General features: G+C 41.6%; 1 protein-coding gene across 1 annotated transcript; it reads left to right on the forward strand.

Moving 5' to 3' along the window:
* Nucleotides 1-11,183: 11,183 nt before the first annotated feature.
* On the forward strand, nucleotides 11,184-22,029 carry fbxo32 (F-box protein 32). Its single transcript, XM_060921317.1, has 9 exons — nucleotides 11,184-11,468; nucleotides 12,108-12,223; nucleotides 12,311-12,360; nucleotides 13,517-13,609; nucleotides 15,374-15,467; nucleotides 17,071-17,255; nucleotides 19,691-19,873; nucleotides 20,656-20,799; nucleotides 20,984-22,029. The coding sequence occupies exons 1-9, from the start codon at nucleotides 11,353-11,355 to the stop codon at nucleotides 21,071-21,073; spliced, it is 1,071 nt and encodes a 356-aa protein (XP_060777300.1). The 5' UTR covers nucleotides 11,184-11,352; the 3' UTR covers nucleotides 21,074-22,029.
* Nucleotides 22,030-22,610: the final 581 nt, after the last annotated feature.

Consider the following 22,610-nt stretch of genomic DNA (forward strand, 5'->3'; position numbering starts at 1 on the left):
GCATCGCAGCACAAAGATCATCGTTAAATGGTAGAGCAAGCAACACAGTGAAGGCTCTCTCCTGGTTAAAATGCTCTTAGGCCCTGTCCACACGGCAACGGATTCAGGTGAATCCGATACAATTGTTTATTGTTTCGGCCTGGCGTCCACACGGCACCGGTGTTTTGGGTGCCCCAAAACGCAATCTTTTGAGAACAGGTTCCAGAGTGGAAAGATCTGGCAACGTTGCCGTTGCGAAGTCGTCTGGATGAGTAGAACGGATTTGTTTACGATGACGTCACAACCACATGACTGTGAGTGCTTCACGCTGGGTAGAAGTGTAACAAACTCGATGCGAGTTGTCAACAAATCCTATAACTTGGTTCATGAAACACGCTTACAAAATATTTTCACTGTGAATATTTATTGTGTAATGGTGCAGAGAGAGAGAGAGAGAGAGAGAGAATAACCCTTAGGGCAGAATCAATCCCGCCAGCAAAAATAGAGAAAAAAAGGAGCGATCTCACCTCTTCAGATGTTGGTTTAAGTCCTACAATACATTCCTCAAAAAGGGCGTAGAAGAACAAATTAATCCATCAACGTATAGCATTCAATTTATTCCGGACCATTAAAGACGCCGCCTTCCGCGTAGAATCATACGTCATCCTCGCCGCCATATTGGATGGGTCAAAGCGGAGAATAAAGATGCCTCATTCATGTGCTGCGTTTAACTGTACCAACAGGTTTGCCGTCCAAACGAGATCACATGGGATTACCTTTCACAGGTGAGACTGGAAAAATACTTTTCATTGTATTTGGTCATTATAATGTAATTTTACGAACAGATTTTTCTGACTTTGTGGCTAATATGAAGTCTCGCGCATAATAGTTTATGCGCATGCGTCCTTACTTCTTCTATTGTTCTGGTGTCTCCGAAGGGACCGTCTTACAGCGCCCCTAGAGGTGTGGCATGTGTATTGCATCGTTTTCAGCAAGCGTTGCGTTGCCATATGAACCTGATATTTTACTGATCGTTGCCCATTTGGACGCGATATTTTTTTAAATAACATCTCGTTGCCGTTGTCGTGTGGATGTAGCCTTAGTGTTAAGAAGCTTTTGGGAAACCCACCACTGTTAGGTTTTGTTCTCTCTGTACCGAAGGAGGTTGAATTGACAAAGTATGATCTAGGAATGTAGACCTCTACTGCCTAAGAGGTTCTGCCTCACGGATTGATCCGGGAGCAAACAGTCACTGACACGGGCACAGTTGTTCAGAGATGATTCTCAGTTTATTGTAGGACAAACATGAGTATATATTCGCATTCAAGATTGTGTTGTAACTATGTGATTGGATGATGATTTAATTGATGAAGCCAATGTTGTAGTCGAGTCACTAAATCTCGAGTCAGAGTCCAGTCTTGAGTCCCCAGTATTCAAGTCTAAGTCAAGTCCAAGTCATTAAAAAAATTGAGTCGAGTCCGAGTTGAGTCCACTATTGATCCGAGACAAGTCTGAGTCGATTCCACTATTGATCAGAGTTGAGTCCAAGAACAATACTCCAACCTCACCATTTGACGGTGGCTGTTTTAGTGCCATTAACATTAGTTTGTTCCTGAACATGACGTATGAAAAGGTGAATGTGCATTCTCTGTCAGGTAGTGTGAAGTATTCTGTCAGAGATGGTTGGGAGATGGATGTAAGTGCAGAACATGTGTTTATTAATACAAGTGAAGACAGGTAAACAATCCAGAATGGCAGGCAAAATCGTAAAACAGTGAAACAGGTGAAACAGGCAATAGGTCAAGCGAGGCACAAACATCGTGGACTAGGCAGAATCAAAGACAAGAAACAGGAAATCAGGGATCAGGAAACCAAACAAGGAAATAAGGATTGGTAATGTGTCAGGAACATAACTCAATACTTCGCAAAGTAAGTGCACTTTCACAGTTTTTATATCACCATGCTGATTGCTCGCTCATCCTGTGCAGGTGTGAGTCGTTTGCAACGTGTGCGCGAGTCTGCTTGGCATGCACGCTGTCCGGATCATGCCCGCGAGTCTATCTGATGCATGCGCCAAGGCGCGCAGGTGTGACACTCTTGCACAAACTTAGTACAAAAATTAATGTAGATATAAATATCTTATGCTAAATTATTATGGCATGTTACAAAAAATAAATAAAAAAAAAATCAGAGTCCTCATCTCCAATTTACAGGTCCTAATGCAGTTAATGCATGAGTCCAAGTCCTCAGTGCTCAAGTGCAAGTCGAGTCATGAGTCCTTAAAATTAGGGCATGAGTTGGACTTGAGTCCGAGTCCTGGACTTAAGTACTACAAGCCTGGATAAAGCTAAATTATCTATGTATAATGTAAATGGGTGATGAAGCATTACATCACTGGTTTAGACTACACTACTGTATGAAAGAAGAGAGACATTATGGACCATTACATCACCAGTCAGGATCATAGTCTTATGAAAAGAAGAAATGTGTTACTGGTCAACATCACCTTCATTACGCAGAGGGCAGAATGTGCGAGCGAATATAAATCTCAAGGATTTAACTAACCAAAACAAGTAGCAATCAGAACAGCCTGTACCAGTTTCAAGCATGCCAAACACATATTTCTGTCAATGCCCTCTTAGATCCTGAAAGGATCTGATGCATGCTTGATCACACTGGACTTTCCTTGTCTTTAAGGCCCTGTCCACACGGCAACGGATTCAGGTGACTCCGATACAATTGCTTATCGTTTAGGCCTGGCGTACACACGGCACCGGCGTTTTGGGTGCCCAAAACGCAATCTTTTTGAAAACGGGTTCCAGAGTGGAAAGATCTGGCAACGTTGCCGTTGTGAAGTCGTCTGGATGAGTAGAACAGATTTGTTTACGATGACGTCACAACCACATGACTGTCAGTGCTTCACGCCGGGTAGAAGTGTAATGAACTCGATGCGAGTTGTCAACAAATCCTATAACTTGGTTCATGAAATGCACTTACAAAATATTTTCACTGTGAATATTTATTGTGTAATGGTGCAAAGTGAGAGAGAGAGAAAATAACCCCTAGGGCAGAGTCAATCCCGCCAGCAAAAATAGGGAAAAAAAGGAGCGATCTCACCTCTTCAGATGTTGGTTTAAGTCCTACAATACATTCCTCAAAAAGGGCGTAGAACAACAAATTAATCCATCAACGTGTAGCATTCAATTTAGTCCGGACCATTAAAGACGCCGCCTTCCGCGTAGAATCATACGTCATCCTCGCCGCCATATTGGATAGGTCAAAGCGGAGAATAAAGATTAGCTGCGTTTAACTGTACCAACAGGTTTGCCGTCCAAACGAGATCACATGGGATTACCTTTCACAGGTGAGACTGGAAAAATACTTTTCATTGTATTTGGTCATTATAATGTAATTTTACGAACAGATTTTCCTGACTTTGTGGCTAATATGAAGTCTCACGCATAATAGTTTATGCGCATGCGTCCTTACTTCTTCTATTGTTCTGGTGTCTCCGAAGGGACCGTCTTACAGCGCCCCTAGAGGTGTGGCATGTGTATTGCATCGTTTTCAGCAAGCATTGTGTTGCCATATGGACCTGATATTTTACTGATCGTTGCCCATTTGGACGCGATATATTTTTAAATAACATCTCGTTGCCGTTGTCGTGTGGATGTAGCCTAAGTATACTGCTCAAGTTTTCAATCAAAGCTTAAGTAATTGCTGACAATCACGTCCAGATCACCTGTAAATGAAACACCAAGGTTACTTTTGGTCCAAGGGGTTGGAAATGGTTGGCCCATAATTACCTCAAAAGGAGACAATTTAGATCTTGAATTGGGAGTTATTCTAATTTTGCAAGGGATAGATGGTAGAAGGTAAAGTCGGCCTCAGTACCCTGAGTTTGTAGAAAAGCTAATGTCTAGTCTGTCACGAGACAAAGAAAAATGAGAAAACATTGAATAAACCAGTGATTCAGAAACATTTGAGCAAGGTTTTCTCTCTTTGGCCACCCACTTAGCGACTTTGTTTGCAGTGTGGTTCCTACTGGCCTCAGTCGAGTCAGCAGAGTCGTGACCTTTGGTTGTAACGATGAACAATTGTTTTGGGCAGAGAACATGCTTCTAAAAGATCTATGACAAGAGAGGTGTGTGATATGTTTACCATCAATGCCCTTAAAGCCACGTGAATGCCAGATTTTCCCAAACTCATGAGCTACCCCAAAGGTGTAACAGGAATCTGTATAAATAGAATACCCATTCAGAAAAACTAAATCATTAGGTTTTGAACAAGAACGGTCAGCAAACATATGCACACCATGCTCAAAGGGAGTTTGAGACATATCACACCTCAGTGATGAGGTGGTGGTAATTTCATCTCAACAGTTGTGTTCCAACCATGCTGGATCTGGGCCAGACCTGCAGGAAGACAACAGGTGGGCTGAACACAGTTCATAGATTCATAACACGATGGAGCTGAAGCCTTTCCACATGCATTTACAGATGATACAGGGACTGACGGGCACACCACCAATGCGGATTTGGTTAATTTCATGTCTTTTTTTTTTTTTTTTTTTTTTCCAGCCTTTTTTCCATGAGTGTGGGCACTGTCCCAATTATGTTTCTGATTATGCCAAGCATTCAAACTACACTTCATATGGTCAAAATCCCAGCTGGCATCTCCCAGCTTATCATATACCATTAAACCAGCACTTAACAAATGGTTCTCATCAAAAGTACCGTCTCTGGTTTCCATTGTGGTTGAGCCTCTGTCCATTTGGCCAAATTATTAATGAAAGGCTGCACAAAATAGCCAAAGCTCTCATCACACATGAATTGATTTGGAGTCCTATCTTCAGTCATAGACTGACTACTTCCACTCATTTTGACACACAAAACACACACAAGGAGAATTTCCTAGGTGGAGTAAGGTAAAATTTCAACAAGTTATAGTCTTGAGAAATAATTTGCAGGTTGGAGTGTATAGACCTCTCAACCTGTCTCTAGGAACACCATTGAGAGCATATCCAAACAGTATATGGCAGCTTTAGAATATACATGGTTGAGTAAGACTCAGTGACCTTCTCATTCCCTAGAAATGCTTGGACAAATCAGACAAATCAAATCCATCCATCCATTATCCATAACCGCTTATCCTGTGCATGGTTGCAGGCAAGCTGGAGCCTATCCCAGCTGACTATGGGCGAGAGGCGGGGTACACCCTGAAAGGTCACCAGATCATTGTAGGGCTGACAAATTGAGACAAACAACCATTCACACTCACCTTTACACCTACAATCAATTTAGAGCCACCAATTAGCCTAGCCTACATGTCTTTGGACTGTGGGGGAAACCGGAGTACCCAGAAGAAACCCATGCAGACCATGCAAACTCCACATAGAAAGGCCCCTGTCAGCCACTGGGCTCGAACCCAGAACCTTCTTTTTTTAAAGATTTTTTTGGGGCTTTTTTCACCTTTATTATTGGATAGGACAGTGTAGAGACAGGAAATGAGCAGGAGAGAGAGACGGGGAGGGATCAAGAAATGACCTCGGGCCGGAATCGAACCCGGGTCCCCGGATTTATGGTATGGCGCCTTATCCACCTGAGCCACGATGCCCCCAAACCCAGAACCTTCTTGCTGTGAGGCAACAGTGCTAACCACTACACCACCATGCCACCAACGAATCAAATCAGACAGATCAAAACACAGTCTCTTCCAATTGGCCCCAGGAAACACCATAGGACTATTTATACAATCAACATATGTGTGTGATTGGGATAACCAACAACTACCATCCAATCGGCCTTTGGAAGCACCATAGAACTATTTATACAATGCACGTATGTGTGTGACTGGGATAACCAGATTCCAGCTCTCCAGATGGAAGAAGAGCACCCCATGTACTAAAAAAAATTATCTTACCTTCCATGTGGAGATCCTGGACGAGAGGCCCCAAAAAACTAACCAAAACAAGTAACAATCAGAACAGCCTGCGCTAGTTTCAAGCATGCCAAGCATATATTTCTATCACCACCTTGGGTGTTTATTGCCAAAAAGCTCCATTTTTACCTCACATACCTTCATACCTTCATACACATACCTTCCAAACAATCTGTCAGCATGGAGGTGGCATCTGATGGTGGTTTTGGAGACTCGGAATCCCCAAGATTTTACTTTCTCTTGTAATTCACCAAAAGTGATCCTTGGGGACTTTCCCCCCTACCATCCTCCTCGCTGTGCACGGGGACAAAATAAATTTGGGTCCTCTTCCAGGCAAGTTTGTAACAGTTCCAGTTGATGTCCACTTTTTTTTTAAATTGCCCTAACAATAGAAATGGACATTTTCAAGTAAGTAACTATTTTTTATAAACATTCCTTGACTTATGTTGATGGATGACTAAGGGAACTTGGCCTCTGTGTCACCTCATATTTGTTCCCCAGTTAATCAGGAAGTCATGGACTACAGCTTGAAAGTTCCTACGCACTCCAATCAACTAAAAAATGTACAATTTAAATGGGAGATATGCTTCAGTTACATTGTGTTCACCATAATTTCCAGGAGTGCTGATAACAGTGGTGCATGTGTTTTTGTTGAAAATAATTATTTCTTGATGAGGGATTTGATTTTCTCTGAATAAATGTATGGATTTTTCTCATTTTTTTCACCATGAGATGAAGCTACTTCAACAAAATGTGGACTTATTTTTCCAACACTTTTTGCTAATCTTTCCAAGGGGTGCCAATAATTGTGGAGGGCACTGTATTTTGGGAAACAAACAAGAGAGAACATTATACTCCAGGAATCATGTGACTGAACTCTGTTGCAGGTGTGACAGTTCAGCAGACTGGAGGAATGATGAAAGAGATGAACAGGTGTGTGTGTGTGTGTGTGTGTGTGTGTGTGTGAGAGAGAGAAAGAGAGAGAGAGATCTCATGTGTTTATCCTGTCAAAGAGATTGCTCACTGACATGCAATCTAGCAGCAACAACAAAACTCAGAATGAAAAAAAACCCCATAAATGTTCCTCTGATACCAGGCTCTATGCTTATTTCCAAATAAAAAATACCAAGTCAGTAAAATAAAATATTCTGTTCTCTCAGAGGTAAACATTAATTAACATTAACATCCTCCATAAATGCTATTTGCTGTGATTCATTAAAGCATGACATCTTTGAAGAATGCACTCTATAAATGTCTAGGAAATCCCCTTCTAGGATTTGGTCTTGGGACGCAAACATTCAGCATAGCTTGGGAAAAGTTATTTTCGACAAAGGACAAATGTCACATGTTGAATTGGTCCTTCAATTGGAATAAGTGCTTGATGAAATCCACTGGTCCTTTGGGATGAGCATTAAACAGCAAGCATCCTGAGTTTCGGGATACTAATATCCAGAACACAAAATAATCAATTTTTCCTACTATTTCAACCTGGGGTTAAATGATTTACATGAAATATGCTTATAGTGTTCAATGTACTTATGTTATCCAACATCTGTAATGATGATCAGATCTTTGTTGATGACAGATAGATTTTATCCATTACCACATAGGTCATATCATGTGTTTCTGTTTCATAGTGACTTCATATTATGTGACCTTTTTGAAATATTAGCCAATATTTGCTGAATTGACCAAGCAATAAAGCTGGCTCAGCTAGGAAGACAACTATGAAATGAAATAGTTGTAGTTAAGGTTAGAGTACACTCCTGATTAAAGAACTTGTTGATTTGACTTTGATGAGTTTGACTAGCTGAACAACACAAGCCTGTTTTTATCAGTAACCTCTATGAGCTGATCAGTGTTTATCAGATTAAAACAGAAGGCTCGTTTCAGCAGGTTTGATTGATTCCACATCATACAAGAACTTTGATGATCTTTGAAGGAACTATGGTCCTTGATTGGAGGAAACCACAATAGACAAGCCAGCCCCTCAACCCCCAGTGTATCACTAGGGGAATTAACAGCTTTAAGATATTCTTAAAGTATCCTAAAAGTTCATGAAATGTTACATTTCTTTGTATTTACTTATAAAGTTAAAAATTGTTATAATAGAAATTTAAATGACTTTCCATGACTTCTTAAAGATAATGAAATGATGTTAAAAATAATGTTTAAGATGTTACTACATTTAATGTTTAAATGTACTTAAAGTCACTACTACTTTTAAGAATACCAAACTTAAAGTTACTAGTATCCATCCATCATCTGTAGCCACTTATCCTGTTCTACAGGGTTGCAGACAAGCTGGAGCCTATCCCAGCTGACTATGGGCAAGAGGCAGGGTACACCCTGGACAAGTCGCCAGGTTATTGCAGGGCCAACAAAGAGACAAACAACCATTCACAGTCAATTTAGAGCCATCAATTAGCCTAACCTGCATGCCTTTGGGGGAAACCAGAGCACCCGGAGGAAACCACGCAGAGAACATGCAAACTCCACACAGAAAGGCCCTCGCCGGCCGCTGGGCTCAAACCCAGAACCTTCTTGCTGTAAGGCGACAGTGCTTACCACTACACCACCTCAGTCGCTAGTATCTCATCTCATCTGATTATCTCTAGCCGCTTTATCCTGTTCTACAGGGTCGCAGGCAAGCTGGAGCCTATCCCAGCTGACTATGGGCAAGAGGCAGGGTACACCCTGGACAAGTCGCCAGGTTATTGGAGGTCCAACATAGAGACAAACAACCATTCACAGTCAATTTAGAGCCACCAATTAGCCTAACCTGCATGCCTTTGGGGGAAACCAGAGCACCCGGAGGAAACCACGCAGAGAACATGCAAACTCCACACAGAAAGGCCCTTGCCGGCCGCTGGGCTCAAACCCAGAACCTTCTTGCTGTAAGGCGACAGTGCTTACCACTACACCACCTCAGTCGCTAGTATCTCATCTCATCTGATTATCTCTAGCCGCTTTATCCTGTTCTACAGGGTCGCAGGCAAGCTGGAGCCTATCCCAGCTGACTATGGGCAAGAGGCAGGGTACACCCTGGACAAGTCGCTAGGTTATTGGAGGTCCAACATAGAGACAAACAACCATTCACAGTCAATTTAGAGCCACCAATTAGCCTAACCTGCATGCCTTTGGGGGAAACCAGAGCACCCGGAGGAAACCACGCAGAGAACATGCAAACTCCACACAGAAAGGCCCTTGCCGGCCGCTGGGCTCAAACCCAGAACCTTCTTGCTGTAAGGCGACAGTGCTTACCACTACACCACCTCAGTCGCTAGTATCTCATCTCATTATCTGTAGCCGCTTTATCCTGTTCTACAGGGTCACAGGCAAGCTGGAGCCTATCCCAGCTGACTATGGGCAAGAGGCAGGGTACACCCTGGACAAGTCGCCAGGTTATTGGAGGTCCAACATAGAGACAAACAACCATTCACAGTCAATTTAGAGCCACCAATTAGCCTAACCTGCATGCCTTTGGGGGAAACCAGAGCACCCGGAGGAAACCACGCAGAGAACATGCAAACTCCACACAGAAAGGCCCTTGCCGGCCGCTGGGCTCAAACCCAGAACCTTCTTGCTGTAAGGCGACAGTGCTTACCACTACACCACCTCAGTCGCTAGTATCTCATCTCATCTCATTATCTCTAGCCGCTTTATCCTGTTCTACAGGGTCGCAGGCAAGCTGGAGCCTATCCCAGCTGACTATGGGCAAGAGGCAGGGTACACCCTGGACAAGTCGCCAGGTTATTGGAGGTCCAACATAGAGACAAACAACCATTCACAGTCAATTTAGAGCCACCAATTAGCCTAACCTGCATGCCTTTGGGGGAAACCAGAGCACCCGGAGGAAACCCACGCAGAGAACATGCAAACTCTGCACAGAAAGACCCTCGCCGGCCACGGGGCTTGAACCCGGACCTTCTTGCTGTGAGGCGACAGCGCTAACCACTACACCACCATGCCGCCCAGTTACTAGTATATTTAATGAATTAAAAAATTTCAGTACGAGTACTTAGATTTACTACTACTACTACTACTACATGGGGGAAGCCATGGCCTAATGGTTAGCTTTGGGATCAAAAGGTTGCTGGTTCAATTCCCTTGATCAGCAGGAATGGTTGAAGCGCCCTTGGACAAGGCACCTAACCCCCAAGTGCTTCCCAGGCTGCTCTGGGTATGTTGTACGTCGCTCTGGATAAGAGCGTCTGTGAAATGCCATTAATGTAATGTACTAAATATAAGGCCTGATCTTAAAGATAACTTAAACACACTATTAAATTTAAGGTTCCTTTAGCTTGAATGCAAAGGTTGCTGGTTCAATGAATAAATGAAAAATTGTTAAATTTTTAAAATTGTTAAATTTAAATGAATAAATGAACATTGACATTTTCACCTTGCGAAGTCTAAGAGACAAAGCTCATTTTTAAATGCACTGACAACCCCATCAATCACTGATTCTAATCAGCTTAATGTTGAGATACACTACCGTTCAAAAGTTTGGGGTCACTTTGAAATGTCCTTATTTTTGAAAGAAAAGCACTGTTCTTTTCAATGAAGATCACTTTAAACTAATCAGAAATACACTCTATACATTGCTAATGTGGTAAATGACTAGTCTAGCTAAATTCTACTAAATGTCTGGTTTTTGGTGCAATAGGCCCATTTCCAGCAACTATCACTCCAGTGTTCTAATGGTACATGCTCATTGCCTCAGAAGGCTAATGGATGATTAGAAAACCCTTGTACAATCATGTTAGCACAGCTGAAAACAGTTTAGCTCTTTAGAGAAGCTATAAAACTGACCTTCCTTTGAGCAGATTGAGTTTCTGGAGCATCACATTTGTGGGGTCGATTAAATGCTCAAAATGGCCAGAAAAATGTCTTGACTATATTTTCTATTCATTTTCCAACTTATGGTGGTAAATAAAAGTGTGACTTTTCATGGAAAACACAAATTTGTCTGGGTGACCCCAAACTTTTGAACGGTAGTGTACATAGTTTCTATTTCTTCATCACAGCTTTTCATTATTAACACTTAGAGTCAGTAATTATATGTATTATGTAATTTTTTTAAAGCCATGAAGTTTATAATACCACTTCATGACCTTACTTATGAAATTACAGATGGATACAAGAAGCAACAGCTGATCCTGAGCACTGATAAAGTTTCCAGGGAGGTTTTGCAATATTGAACATGATGATAAACAAAGCCACGTGCTCAAGGACTGGTTCCAAATGGGGGCGGGGCCAAGATAACTTCCGGATTCGCAGCCAGACAATATAAACACGCAGCTGCGCACTTTCAGGCTTCAGACACGATTGTTGTTTTTATTTTGTTTTTTGCAATAAAGTAACACGATTATAAGAGTTTAATCGCTTGTGTTGCTCTTTGAAGACTTTTTATTGTCACTTTGTACGTGAAAGATGCCGTTTCTAGGACAGGATTGGCGCTCATGTGGACAGAACTGGGTTAAAACCGAGGACGGATGGAAAAGAACAACGAAAGATGAAAACGAGACGAATAACAATGTTTCCAAGAGGTCAGTGCTGTTACTGGCATTCGTGTTCATTTGCTCTCATTTGCCTGACTGTCCCCTGTTTTCATGGATAGGGATCTAACTATTGTTCTAGCAAGCCTAAGAGATGAAAACTCAGTGTCCCAGACTGGGATCATTTCCACTGACGCACTTTGTTTATATCCCTGATCATGTCTCATAGATGGAGAAGAGAGACAGGAAAAAAGCAGTAGGCATCAGTTCCAGCTTGGTTTCATGGATATGACCTTAGACGCAATAAACTAAATTCTGATTTTGATTCTGATTGATGTCACAGCTGTGCATTTGTTTTTGGCCCTCTGTTAATCATTCTGCTATTAATACACGCACATCAGTAATCATCTGCTTGGCCTGATTACTGTTTCCATAACTGTGACTCAATCAAAAATATTTTTTCAAAATATAGGACTGTTATGATAATAGTATCCGAGATGATTTTTCTTGTTATTGCCTTTTACAATACCCAACACCATTCCTCTTTACGTATAGCCTGCGTACAATATCTTTCTTTAAATATGCACACAATAATTCAGACATTATTATAACATGTTATAACAGGCTGATGTATTTGATCCAGATTGCTGATCTGAATCATTCTGATTTTATCTGTCTCATGCTTTCTAGCCATGAAAGCAATCAAGAGGACTACAACAAGGAAAACTTGCTCCTCTCTATTAACTATGACATGGCCTCAAAGAAACGAAAGAAGGATTTGCTGAATAACAACACTAAGGTTCCCTGTAAGCGATAGCAGCACCCTAGAATAGTAGTCTCAGTTCATTTGTGGAGGCTAAATGCCATGATTTTTTTTTTCTTCTTCTTCCTAGATTTCTACAAAGAGAAGTGGATTTATGTGCACAAAGGGAGCACCAAAGAGGTAATGGAACAAACAGTTTGGTTTTTTTTCTTTAAAGGTGACTTGTATAAAAATTCATTTTCCACATGTTGACACAGTTCCCTGAGGTCTTACTGACATGCTTTGGTTGAAATACTACAAGGATAAAGCACCACAGCTTCCTTCTTACCCTGTCTAAACAGTCCTGTTCAAAACAGCTGATTTGTGTGCCTGCTCCTTTAAATCATAATGTGCCACTGCTTACCCCACCCCCTCTTCCGCCAACCAATCAGGTAGCACTTTCTTTCATGAATATTCATTCATTCAGTTCTCCCTATGGAGGCAGGATAGTGGTGCAGTGGTTAATACTGTCGCCTCACAGTAAGAAGGTTCCAGGTTTGAACCTCATGGCTGACGGATGTTGCATGCTCTCCCCATACCTGTTTGGGTTTCCTCTGGTTTCTTCCCATGGTTTGGGTCAAAAATACCCAGCTACTGGGGTTGCACAAGCATATTTGGTGCTGGTCCCAAGCCCGGATAGATTTGTTTGTTTGTTTGTTTATTTGGCCATAAACGTACAATAAAAAACGGTACAGGTGTGGCAGGGATGACACAAAAAAGCGTAAAAACTTGTTTCCATTGTGGTCCCTTATCACAGACAAAAAATAGCTACACACAATTAAAAAATAACAAAATAAAAAAATTTGACAATACTGTATAACTGAATTGATAGATTGGGGAGGGTTGGGTCAGGAAGGGCAGCCGGTGTAAACCTGTACCAAATCAAGTATGCAGATCGTAAATTGGAAGGATGATCTGCTATAGCGACCCCTAAATGGAGCAGCTGGAAAAAGACTGAGCAGTTCTCAGAGTGGAGATACTGAAATGGGGGGTGTATAATTCTAATGATCTCCAGTGTGACATAGAAAGTGGTGCCAAATCTTAACAGCTTGTTGAAGCACATGTTTTCTGAAATGGGTAACTCAAAGGAAACTGACTGGGTGTCTTATTTCAGAGTTTGTGGGTTGGTAGGCTCCAGAGACACAGCCCCCAAATAAATAAATAGAAGAGAAATTTAAATTAGTGGTTTTTATTTTTTGTTTGTTTTTTTAAACAGCCAAATACAATTAAAGGCCTACGATTAACGTTGTGGTTTTTTTGGTTTGTTAATTTTTTTATTATTATTTTTTTAATCCAGCGTCATGGCTACTGTACTTTGGGAGAAGCTTTTAATCGCCTGGATTTCTGCAGCGCCATCAAGGACACCAGACGATTTAATTATGTTGTGAGGGTAAGCTTTCTTTTTCTAGAAACACTTCAGTTGTTCAGTGACCGAATGAAACCATTAGTTGGAATAGTGTCCTTTCAGTTTAGCACTTAAAGACACATGAGCTCTAGGAGAGGATGGGGGTTAAGCCTCTGTGTGTGTGTGTGTGTTTAGCTCTGTTTTTACCCTTATCACTACACTCCAGACTAGTATTCTTCTGGAAAAAGTTCTGTCATGGTGATGCGTACTTGAGTGTGTATCAAGTCCAAGCATGTGTCATCTTGTCATTGTTTATGGGCCACGCTCAAACATTACCTATGCAAGACGTACTGAAGACTAAGGGGGGAGGAGAAGAGAATATTTTAAGATAAATAAACTTTACCACTTAGCTTATTTTTCTAAAAGCAAAGGTCAAGAGTGTACCAGTGAAGGCCCGTATGAGGCGGTCAGTGCTCAGATGTGCTTCGAAACGATGGCCACGTGAAAGCAGGGTTGAAAGTCAGCCCCGTTCTTAAGTCTCCATTAGTGCACCTTCACAATATTTCAACTTGTTTGTTGTGTGAAACTATGTTTAAAAAAAAATCACTTGGTTATCACTTGCCTATTGTTAAATATTAGGAGTAGGGTTTGCATAATCCAATATTATTTGTAATGTCAAATTAATAGAGAAATACTTCGCACATCTTTTATCCGTTGCATACAAAACCGTAATCGTAACAATAGTGCACTGAAGTAGAAAACACTTCTCAAATCTGTTTTCTAGCTTGACAGTGTGCTGTGTTCAGGTTTGTCTCATGTGTTTGTGGGGTGAAAGTAGACAAGTCTGTTAGTGTCTTGTTGAGCTTGGTTAATGATTTGAGTTTCGGTAGTAATGATGTGGGGGGGGGGGGGGGGGGTCCATGAGACGAGAGCAAACAATAACATGACGCACAGCGACCTTTCATAACCCTTTAACAGCATTCACCTGAGAATCCTGTGGTGCTCGTCGGGGCACATTTTTGTATTCAAGCTCAATGGCAGAGGCTCAACACTTAAAATAGCCTGTGACTCATTTTAGATTGCATTAAACCTGCCGAACAAGCGGATAATAATAATAATTGCTCAGCTATTGTGTACGAAGTGCCATATAGTAAATCTGGTTTGCTCTGCTGGCTCAGACAGTGGAAGAGCAGGTTAGGAAACGTGTATGGAGATGGAGACTGGGTTAATTGTAGGACTCTGTGTCCCAGTTTGAGAGGGTAGAAATGTTACATCCCGATGGCTACCATGTGAACACACTTGAAAGGGTTATCATGGGGGACTTGGTGGTGCTAGTGACGCTCACATGATGTCAGGTCAGGCAGGGGGTCAGTGTTGCTCCGTGGCACTGCAGTTCTTGGATAGCCAGCATACCAACCTACTCAGCTTTGGCATTTAGATTTTTTGGAAACAAGTCACTGCCCTCTCAACTGAATACTGCGTACTGAAAATGCCATCAAGCATATTGTCCTCCAGTTTGAACCCACGCACACCACGTGTATGTGTCTTTGTCAGCCTAAAATAATCGAGGGCTTTAATTTTTTTTATGCACTCCTGCTGGTGACCTTTTATAACCCTTGAATGTTTTCTTGAGCACAACAGCACTGAGACATAAACCAGGGTATGAGGTGCAGAGCAATGCTTGGCTGCTCCTCAGATTATGGTGTTGTTGTTGCTTAAGCTTGGATGGAGAGAGAAGCATAATGTTATGTATGTGAAGTTGGAACAAAACGTCTCCAAGTCTTGACTGCTGAAATTTATGCCTTTTAGCTGCTTGAGCTGATTGCCAAGTCACAGCTACCATCTCTGAGTGGAGTGGCGCAGAAGAACTACATGAACATTCTGGAAAGAGTAGTGCAGAAAGGTGAGGATGCACGCACACAAACTGGCTCAGAATACACATTTTATTTATCCCCCCCCTGCCATATTTACATTCACCAGCCACTTTAATAGGAACTTGTTTTTGATTCTAATGCCCCTTTTCCACCAAAGCAGTTCCGGGACTGGTTCGGGGCCAGTGCTTAGTTTGGAACTGGGTTTTCTGTTTCCACTGACAAAGAACTGGCTCTGGGGCCAGAAAAACCGGTTCCAGGCTAGCACCAGCTCTTTGCTGGGCCAGAGGAAAGAACCGCTTATGTCAGCGGGGGGGCGGGCGAAATTGTTAAGACCGACAACAATAGCAAGACTGCGAAAGGTCACCATTTTTAAGCAACAAGAAGCAGCAGCTGTACAAACGCGAAGTCCTCCATTATTGTTGTTTCTGCTTCTTCTCCGTGTTGTTGTTGCTTCGATGTTCACGCCAAGGTTTATGTAAATGCAGCGACGTAACTGATGTATACAGCGACGTAATGACATGGCTCCCCTTAGCACCCCGAGCTATGGAAAAGCAAACTGGTTCTCAGCTGGCTCGCAAGTTGAACGAGTTGTGAACCAGCACTGGCCCCGAACCAGCCCTGGAACTGATTTGGTGGAAAAGGGGTAGATGATGTTCTTGGCTGGCAGGAGTGGAACCCAGTGTGGTCTTCTGCTGTTGCATGCTAAGATGCTTTTCTGCTCACCACGGTTGTAAAGAGTGATTATCTGAGTTGCTATACGAGTTCCTTCCTGGCAGCTCAAACCAATCTGGCCATTTTCCTCTGAGCCCTTATCAGCAAGGCGTTTGTTTCCACCCACAGAACTGTCGCTCACTCACTCGATGTTTTTTGGTTTTCGCACCATTCTGTTGAGACTGTTGTGTGTGAAAACCCTGGGAGATCAGCAGTTTCTGAAATATTCAAACCAGTCCATCTGGCTCAAACCAACACCCATGCCATAGTGAAAGAGTCACACTTTGAGATCACAATTTTTCCCATTCTGATGAATGAAGTGAACATTAAGCGAAGCGCTTCAGTTGTATGCGTTGTGCTGCTGTCAAGGAATCAACTGATTGGAGAACTGCATAAAACAGCAATGTGGATGTAGGGGTGTTCCTAATAAATTTGCTGAATGTATATTTTAATTTATATTCACACTGGCAATGATCTGTTTACAACAGCATTTGGCCTCAATCAGTAGCATCGCTGTAAGAAATCTCATAATTTCCTGCAGTGGAAAGCATGACAAGGTTTTGAGAGCAAACAGGGACCTCACGAGTATTGTAAACCAAGTGGTCCATCAGTTAAACAAAAGCGCATGTTAAGTGTACTAACTTGATCAGGCCCAAGTAATAGGATGACGACTAGCCTTTTTGCATGGACTTGTTTATTTAACCTAGCACTAACAAAGAAACTAGAATATATTACTTTGAAGGAAATGAAGGTGAAACGGGACTACTTCCTCTTTAAAATTGCTTTTCCCTTTAAAGCTGCTTACTTTTTAATCTTCTACCTAAGCAGTGTCTCGATCATAGCCCTGTGTCTCTGTCGGCATCCATGTAAACAGTTGTAATCCTCTGAAATCTTCCTGCTCCTGCTTTTGTTTTATTTTAGTGCTGGAAGATCAACAGAATGTGAGGCCCATCAAAGAGCTGCTGCAGACGCTGTATGTGTCACTTTGCAGTCTGGTGCAAGACATGGGCAAGTCTGTGCTGGTGGGAAACATTAATATCTGGGTGCACCGCATGGAAAACATCTTGCAGTGGCAGCAGCAACTGGACAACATTCAGATAAACAGGGTGAGTATAGCGCCTAGGGTTTGATTGATAATCGGAGCATGTTTCCTCACAGTGGCTAAACATCTCCTTTCTAAAACATTATCGGAATGAATAATTAAACACCTTTCAACTGAGCTGGATTTCTGTAAGATAACAAAACCCAAGAGCAACAACTGGCCAGAAATGTCTGTGGACCTTCAATACTGAGCCAGTCTGGCATTTAAATTGGCCCATAAAAAGGTCTTATTATTGGTCATTTATCATCTGCTTTGGCCCCTAAATATGCCTCCTTTGTTGGATAAGACTAATGTCCTTTCTACATCACCAAAAATGCACATTAAAACTCTTTCTGGACAGAATCTAGACTTCATTCTTTGATCAGCTTTGTGTTCAGTTTTACAGTAGATACTCCTATATTTGGAGTCTAACAGGTAGGCAGGCTTAATGTAAAGGTGGCCCATATTATACCCTTTTTCCAGACATTAAAACAGTTCCCTGAGACCTGAATGAAATGTCTCCTGACATGCTTTAGTCAAAATACCACAAGGATAACGCACCATAGCTCCCTTGTTCAAAACGGCTGATTCATATGCCTGTTCCTTTAAATGATAATGAGCCACTGATCACCACGCCTACCTTTCCCCACCAGTCAATCAAGTAGCACTTTCCTCATGAATATTAATTCGCAAAAGCAGTTCTCAAGCCATGAGTGGAGATCCTCAAACGAGGGGGTGGGGAAAATTCTAATGAGCTCTGCTTGTGACCTCAGAAGTGGAACTGAATCTGAACGGCTTGTTGAAGCTCATGTTTTCTGAAACATGGGCAGTGCAAAAGAAACTGACTGGGTGTTTTATTTCAGAGTTTGTGGGTTGGTAGGCTCCAGATACCCAAAAAGAAGCATATGAAGTGTACTTCATGTTATGATTATAATACGACAGTGCAAATACGGTGTAAAATGAGATTAATGAGCATTTTGTGTAAAACATTAAACATGGCACACAGGATGTTCTTTCGGTTTGGTTACAACTTAAATGTTGCTCCCTGTCTGTACATAGCACGGTCTTTTACTGCTAATGAAGCCATATTCTTAAAGGACCCATGGCATGGTGGTTTGTTGATGCTTTAAACGGGCTCGTGGAGGTTTCCGGATGTTATATCCGCAGCCTTTCTCGAAATGAACCCTCGGCGTGTAGATATAGCCTCCTGGGAGAAAGCCCCATTTCAGCCCTTTTCCCAGTGCGTCGTTTTGCTAATGAGAAGCATGGAGGTGGGGAAGGGTAGAGGGTGGGGCCAGGTCATGGGGGGAGGGGCTTGACCAAGCTACGCACACATACTCGCTGCTATCAGCGCCTGTAGCCATGCTGCTAAGACAAAACCCCGTTCTCCCTCGGACTCCTTTCATAAACTCAACGTGACACAGAGAACAGAGTGAGAGTGTTCGGAGTGGTAGTTTACGAACGTATAATACCCTAGGCTTGAACACGCACTCCATAACCAAAGAGGATAGAAGCAGCAACTACAGCAACATATCGCTTATCCAACAGAAGACATGCATTGCGGAGCAATAGTCAAACATAAGCTTATAAGTTACAGTCAATTTCCAGACTAAACTCAGTTTAACAGAGCATGCTGCATGCTTTTTGGTTTTGTAGCACAGAGTACCTGGCTAACTGCAGGAAGCGGTTAGCTGCACAGCTAACGTAGCCATTGCAAGGCTAACGCACCAATTTTAAAACACGGCAAAACGACTTAACAGTTATACACTTACTTGTTCGGTGTTTGTGGCTGATGCGGCAGGGATGCTTGGTACGGACCCAGGCTTCAGTGACAGTTGATGTGCAAAACCTGCCCTGTACTGTCCCAAGTTGTGGAAACATTCATCAGGAAAATGCTTCCGACAAACATACACCGTCTTAGGTAGACTCGACGGCGTATTATTGGAGTAAATAAAATTAAGCCACTGCGTCTTCAGGGGCTCTCCCATCGGCAGTAAAAACAGACTCCTTTCTGTGTTGTCACATCCATGTACAGCGCAATTTCCATGTTTCGCTCGCTTAGGTGGTGCCATGTGTCCTCTATGGTCTCCTCACTACAAAATTGAAGTGACGTATCTATGGTGGCAACTTTTGAGCTGGGCGGGCAATCCATACAATGGGTGGGAATCCGGGGGGGGGCGTGGGGATAATCTCCCTTGCTGACGTAGTAAAGGCAAGAGCCTATCAACGCGCCATTTTGACGCGCCATTCTCAAATATTGACAAAGGGTGGGCATAGTTTGGTTTACACATTATGACATTTCTAGCCACTGGGGTGACTTAAGAAGGTCAGAGGAACTCATTTTAACGTTAAACCTCAAAGTGAAAATTTCATGCCATGGGACCTTTAAAGCTTGCACTTGTGAAGCTGTGACTGCATCAATGATGATGAGATTGATGTGTGTTCTCTTTGTTTCTAAAGCCCACAAGCACTGGGATGACGCTCCTGGACTTGCCTGTCAGTCTCCAGTTGAACATCATGCAGCGGCTCTCAGATGGACGAGACCTGGTTAGTCTTGGGCAAGTGTGTCCTGACCTCGGTGTACTGACTGAGGACAGGCTGCTGTGGAAGAACCTCTGCCAGTACCACTTCACAGACCGACAGGTACGTACAACATTTTAGTGCTAAATATCATCAGTTTAATTGTATTCTAAGTCCTACTTCTGGATGTGTTTGGTGTTTTTGTTAAAGGTGTGACCATATATTGTTTTGGTATAAGTAAATAAACTGTCATAAGCTAAAGTCAAGATGACCAATTAGCATTATATTAGGTTTATGACTTTATGCCCCTGCTCCGGGGGGACTAGTTTACCTCTGTCCGTCCATCCGAAACAACACCCTTTTTCTCAGCAACCACAAATCCTAGCCACTTGGTACCAAACTTCAGCTTGGGGTTCTATACAGTGTAGACTGTTTTCAGGTCTGTCGCACATCAACTTCCTGTTTACTGACTGAATGTATTTACAAAACAGCATGGATTTTACAAAATTTTCGTAATACTTTTCTCAGCAACTACAAATCACAACTGCTTGATATTTGGTACCAAGCTTCAGCTTGGGGTTCTATACCGTGTGTACCGTTTTCAGGTCTGTCGCTCATTGACTTCCTGTTTACCAACAATGTATTTACGAAACCTATAGGGTGGGTTTTGATGCTATTTCAAGAAGCAAAATTCTATTTCAAAATGAGTTTACCAGGATGCTATTTGAAATCCCTGGGGAGAACACTGCTCTTTACTTGCTCGTTTCAGGGTTAATTATTTGTTGATGTCAACATTCGTAAGTGTCCCATTCCTTCGATTGCTTGCATTTGGATATAAGCAAGAGCAGGGGTATGTGTAAGTGAGCAGTAGCTCACTTTTTTTTTTTTTTTTTGTTTTGTTACAGATTCGCAAGCGACTTATGGTATCTGATAAGGGACACCTCGAATGGAAAAAGATGTACTTTAAGCTGTGCCGGTGCTATCCTCATAAGGAGCAGTACAGCGACACCCTGCAGTTTTGCACACATTGCCACATCCTGTTCTGGAAGGTGAGGTTGAAATGTGTCTTATACAGCATCTCATGGGTTCAGTTCGGAGTCAGCGCCTAAAATGCTTTACTAATACTCAATGTCTGTATGAATTTTGCTAACAGTCACAGCTGGCTTTTGTTCTAATGCATAAACCCTTCACACCAAGTCCTGAAAGCTTCCTTTCTGTTCTTGACCTCTACAGGACACAAACCATCCCTGCACAGCCAACAATCCAGAGAACTGCAGCATTTCCATTTCTCCACAAGGTTTCATCAACCTCTTTAAGTTCTAAAGGAACTTTTCTTGCTTTTGACGATTTGTACATAGTGTATATAAAGTCAAGTGCATTCGATTCCCAGATGGTATGAGTGGGAGGAAAAGCATGTCTGTGGAAGTCAGAGTGAGGAGTTTGGAAGTTTTGAAAAGATTATGAAAATGAAAAATGGAAAGAAGAGGAGGAAAAATCAGTGTCAAGGAGCTCCATTTATAGATCATGTATTTTGTTGGGCACGACTATCTTTGGAATAAACATAAGCTTTGCTTGGTGCAAGCAATTTGCATTACAATTTGCCCTCATGCTGCAATAATTCTTTATATAATTTGGGTTTTGTTTTTTTTAATATGGTATGGCAGTGAATGAACTTCTGTTGGACTTTATATTTGCATATGAAAAAGCATGCTGGAGTTTTTCAAAAGAAAGTGAGGAAATGGAATGTCCGTTATTATGGTGTGCAATATGTGTGGTTGGGGTTTTGTTTTTTAATGGAATTTTTTTCCACTTTTATACATTTGATGGTTTATTTTAAATGTACTGCAGCAAATGCAAGATAAGTAAACACTTGACTATAGTATGATCTGTTAACACTATTGTGTAATTTACAATGTCATTCACTGATTGTTGCTCAAATGTAGTCAATGCACATTGGACTGTTTTAAGAAACATTCACATGTTGCCTTTTGTCAGCATCAACAGGAGAAATGTTACTGAGCTATGCATTTATTCATAGCATTTTTTTTTTTAAACTACTACCTGCATGGTATGAATTTGATACCAAAGAGTTGCTTATTTATTTAATTCTGTGGCATACAGTTTCTCTCTCGCTCTCTTTTTTTTTTTTTTTTTAAATAATTATTTTAAAATGCAATATCACACTTGTGTTCAGTTATGCAAACACTGATGCTCTCTCTTGAAGAGCAAGTCATAATACATCTTGTTCCCAGCTGCTGAAAATAAACCATGTTCTTCTATTGCTGTGTTGTGTCCATTTTAGCGCCATCTAGTGGGATCAAATATTCTAATAACAGAAATGGAACCAAAAACTAAGCATAAAAGTAGTAATAGTGTTGTTCTTCTCAAAAGGAAAACAAAAGTATAGGTGTGGGGTTTTTTTTAATCTATTTCTCCTAATCTTATTTGCATAATCAATAAATTTATCACACATTTAAATAGGGTACTTTTATTTAAATTGATGTGTTACAGGATTAAAATGACCATGCTGGTTCATATCCAAATAAATCAAACACCATTAACAAGTTTCTAAACAACAGCATTATGTACAATAATTGTGTAAAAGAGCTACATGCTGTATTAAACATGAGACCGCAATTAATTGTTTATTATAGTCTAATCTCTCTGGTTGTTTCTATGCATCAGGGCACTTGTGCGTTTTTAGCAACTATGTAAACTAATTTCAGTCAGTCATAAAAAAACTTAGCCAATGTTAAATCCTTGTCGCTTTCTCTTCTATAAAGCGATTCGTAAAGGTTTATACAATTCATCTTGTTACTCTATTAGGGAAAATGACATAGTTAATAGTCGTGAGGTTGAT

The sequence above is a fragment of the Neoarius graeffei genome, chromosome 5 (genome assembly GCF_027579695.1).
Source record: "Neoarius graeffei isolate fNeoGra1 chromosome 5, fNeoGra1.pri, whole genome shotgun sequence".
In the NCBI taxonomy this organism is placed as follows: domain Eukaryota; kingdom Metazoa; phylum Chordata; class Actinopteri; order Siluriformes; family Ariidae; genus Neoarius; species Neoarius graeffei.

What these genes read in the sequence shown, in the direction of transcription:
- fbxo32 (XM_060921317.1), top strand. Translation starts at nt 11,353, where the DNA reads ATGCCGTTTCTAGGACAGGATTGGCGCTCATGTGGACAGAACTGGGTT. An exon ending in ACAACATTCAGATAAACAGG is followed by an intron (nt 17,256 to 19,690) that starts GTGAGTATAGCG and finishes TTGTTTCTAAAG; the next exon opens with CCCACAAGCACTGGGATGAC. An exon ending in ACCACTTCACAGACCGACAG is followed by an intron (nt 19,874 to 20,655) that starts GTACGTACAACA and finishes GTTTTGTTACAG; the next exon opens with ATTCGCAAGCGACTTATGGT.